The 3,836-nt window shown below is 41.6% G+C and overlaps 1 protein-coding gene across 1 annotated transcript; it reads left to right on the top strand.

Annotated features, from left to right (window-relative positions):
* Positions 1-268: 268 nt before the first annotated feature.
* Positions 269-3,171, top strand: LOC135535071 (fructosamine-3-kinase-like; the record flags this gene model as incomplete). The annotated part of the gene is made up of 3 exons (XM_064961797.1): positions 269-360; positions 1,627-1,700; positions 2,000-3,171. Coding segments are annotated over 3 exons (331 nt in total), but the record flags the coding sequence as incomplete, so codon positions are not given.
* Positions 3,172-3,836: the final 665 nt, after the last annotated feature.

Raw genomic sequence — 3,836 nt, 5'->3', positions numbered from 1 at the left:
ATTGAGTGTGTTAATGATTGAGTGTGTTAATGATTGAGTGTGTTAATGATTGTGTGTGTTAATGATTGTGTGTGTGTTAATGATTGTGTGTGTGTTAATGATTGTGTGTGTTAATGATTGAGTGTGTTAATGATTGAGTGTGTTAATGATTGAGTGTGTTAATGATTGAGTGTATTAATGATTGAGTGTATTAATGATTGAGTGTATTAATGATTTGAGTGTGTTAATGATTTGAGTGTGTTAATGATTGTCCGATTGATTCCCCCAGGCACTCTAAGCAGCTGGGAGAGCGTCTGGCTGACCTGCACCTACACAACCAGAGACGCAGAGACAGACAGAACAAGGAACAGCAGACAGTTGGTAACTCACCTAGTCCATTGATTGATTTTGGGGTAAAACAATTCATACAGTTTAAAACAGTTTAGAAGTCTAGCTTTCTCACGTACACAGCATCAGACTACTGCATGCCTTCACTCACCACTCTATTAAATGGATATGGAAAAAGGAGCTAGTGTTCCTGTCATTTAAATGTAAACAGGAAAAGGACCTAATGTTCCTGTCATTTAAATGTAAACAGGAAAAGGAGCTGATGTTCCTGTCATTTAAATGTAAACAGGAAAAGGAACTAGTGTTCCTGTCATTTAAATGTAAACAGGAAAAGGAGCTGATGTTCCTGTCATTTAAATGTAAACAGGAAAAGGACCTAATGTTCCTGTCATTTAAATGTAAACAGGAAAAGGACCTAGTGTTCCTGTCATTTAAATGTAAACAGGAAAAGGACCTAGTGTTCCTGTCATTTAAATGTAAACAGGAAAAGGACCTAGTGTTCCTGTCATTTAAATGTAAACAGGAAAAAGGACCTGATGTTCCTGTCATTTAAATGTAAACAGGAAAGGAGCTGATGTTCCTGTCATTTAAAGTAAACAGGAAAAGGACCTAATGTTCCTGTCATTTAAATGTAAACAGGAAAAGGAGCTGATGTTCCTGTCATTTAAATGTAAACAGGAAAAGGACCTAATGTTCCTGTCATTTAAATGTAAACAGGAAAAGGAGCTGATGTTCCTGTCATTTAAATGTAAACAGGAAAAGGACCTAGTGTTCCTGTCATTTAAATGTACACAGGAAAAGGAGCTGATGTTCCTGTCATTTAAATGTAAACAGGAAAAGGACCTAGTGTTCCTGTCATTTAAATGTAAACAGGAAAAGGACCTAGTGTTCCTGTCATTTAAATGTAAACAGGAAAAGGACCTAGTGTTCCTGTCATTTAAATGTAAACAGGAAAAGGACCTAGTGTTCCTGTCATTTAAAAATGTAAACAGGAAAAGGACCTAGTGTTCCTGTCATTTAAATGTAAACAGGAAAAGGACCTAGTGTTCCTGTCATTTAAATGTAAACAGGAAAAGGACCTAATGTTCCTGTCATTTAAATGTAAACAGGAAAAGGAGCTGATGTTCCTGTCATTTAAATGTAAACAGGAAAAGGACCTAGTGTTCCTGTCATTTAAATGTACACAGGAAAAAGGACCTAGTGTTCCTGTCATTTAAATGTAAACAGGAAAAGGACCTAATGTTCCTGTCATTTAAATGTAAACAGGAAATGGAGCTGATCTTCCTGTCATTTTCACAGGAAAAGGAGCTGATGTTCCTGTCATTGACCAGTTTGGGTTCCAGGTTCCCACTTGCTGTGGATACCTCCCTCAGGTGAGCTACTATGCAACAGATCGTCTGATATTGGGAGACACAACTAGATTTCCACCTTTCCCACTAGTGAATACGAGACTGGAATATGGGGTAACGGGGATTGGAAACGTATGCCATAAATCTAAATAAAGATAGTTCCACACCCTATATACAGCTCCAAGTCTGGTTAAACCATGAATGTCTCTGTGCCTTCAACATGGGATTTAAAGACCAACTGGATGAGAAAACCTGCCTATTTTTAATGACTTTTATCAGAGTTCCACTTTCTAACCTCTCTTTGTCTCTCTCTCTCTCATCAGGAGAATGAGTGGCAGAGTGACTGGGTAACGTTCTACTCTCAGCACAGACTACAGCACCAACTCAACATGGTGGAGAAGTCTTATGGAGACAGAGAGGCCAGGGAACTATGGTCCCAGCTACAGGTAACTATAGAACTAGGTAACTATGGTCCCAGCTACAGGTAACTATAGAACTAGGTAACTACAGGTAACACAGACTACAGTACCAACTCAACATGGTGGAGGAGTCTTATGGAGACTGAGAGGCCAGGGAACTATGGTCCCAGCTACAGGTAACTAGGGTAACTACAGGGTACTATGGTCCCAGCTACAGGTAACTATAGAACTAGGTAACTACAGGTAACACAGACTACAGTACCAACTCAACATGGTGGAGGAGTCTTATGGAGACTGAGAGGCCAGGGAACTATGGTCCCAGCTACAGGTAACTAGGTAACTACAGGGTACTATGGTCCCAGCTACAGGTAACTATAGAACTAGGTAACTACAGGTAACACAGACTACAGTACCAACTCAACATGGTGGAGGAGTCTTATGGAGACTGAGAGGCCAGGGAACTATGGTCCCAGCCACAGGTAACTACAGGGAACTATGGTCCCAGCTACAGGTAACTATAGAACTAGGTAACTATGGTCCCAGCTACAGGTAACTATAGAACTAGGTAACTACAGGTAACACAGACTACAGTACCAACTCAACATGGTGGAGGAGTCTTATGGAGACTGAGAGGCCAGGGAACTATGGTCCCAGCTACAGGTAACTATAGAACTATGTAACTACAGGGAACTATGGTCCCAGCTACAGGTAACTATAGAACTAGGTAACTACAGGTAACTATGGTCCCAGCTACAGGTAACTATAGAACTAGGTAACTACAGGGTACTATGGTCCCAGCTACAGGTAACTATAGAACTAGGTAACTACAGGTAACACAGACTACAGTACCAACTCAACATGGTGGAGGAGTCTTATGGAGACTGAGAGGCCAGGGAACTATGGTCCCAGCCACAGGTAACTATAGAACTATGTAACTACAGGGAACTATGGTCCCAGCTACAGGTAACTATAGAACTAGGTAACTACAGGTAACTATGGTCCCAGCTACAGGTAACTATAGAACTAGGTAACTACAGGTAACTATGGTCCCAGCTACAGGTAACTATAGAACTAGGTAACTACAGGTAACACAGACTACAGTACCAACTCAACATGGTGGAGAAGTCTTATGGAGACTGAGAGGCCAGGGAACTATGGTCCCAGCCACAGGTAACTATAGAACTATGTAACTACAGGAACTATGGTCCCAGCTACAGGTAACTATAGAACTAGGTAACTACAGGTAACTATGGTCCCAGCTACAGGTAACTATAGAACTAGGTAACTACAGGTAACACAGACTGGTACCAGCTCCAACATGGTGGAGAAGTCTTATGGAGACTGAGAGGCCAGGGAACTATGGTCCCAGCTACAGGTAACTAGGTAACTACAGGGCCTATGGTCCCAGCTACAGGTAACTATAGAACTAGGTAACTACAGGTAACACAGACTACAGTACCAACTCAACATGGTGGAGGAGTCTTATGGAGACTGAGAGGCCAGGAACTATGGTCCCAGCCACAGGTAACTACAGGAACTATGGTCCCAGCTACAGGTAACTATAGAACTAGGTAACTATGGTCCCAGCTACAGGTAACTATAGAACTAGGTAACTACAGGTAACACAGACTACAGTACCAACTCAACATGGTGGAGGAGTCTTATGGAGACTGAGAGGCCAGGGAACTATGGTCCCAGCCACAGGTAACTATAGAACTATGTAACTACAGGGAACTATGGT

The sequence above is a fragment of the Oncorhynchus masou genome, unplaced genomic scaffold (assembly GCF_036934945.1).
Source record: "Oncorhynchus masou masou isolate Uvic2021 unplaced genomic scaffold, UVic_Omas_1.1 unplaced_scaffold_4394, whole genome shotgun sequence".
NCBI lineage: Eukaryota > Metazoa > Chordata > Actinopteri > Salmoniformes > Salmonidae > Oncorhynchus > Oncorhynchus masou.
The sequence above is the reverse complement of the archived record's forward strand: the minus strand, read 5'-3'. Positions and strand labels throughout refer to the sequence as shown.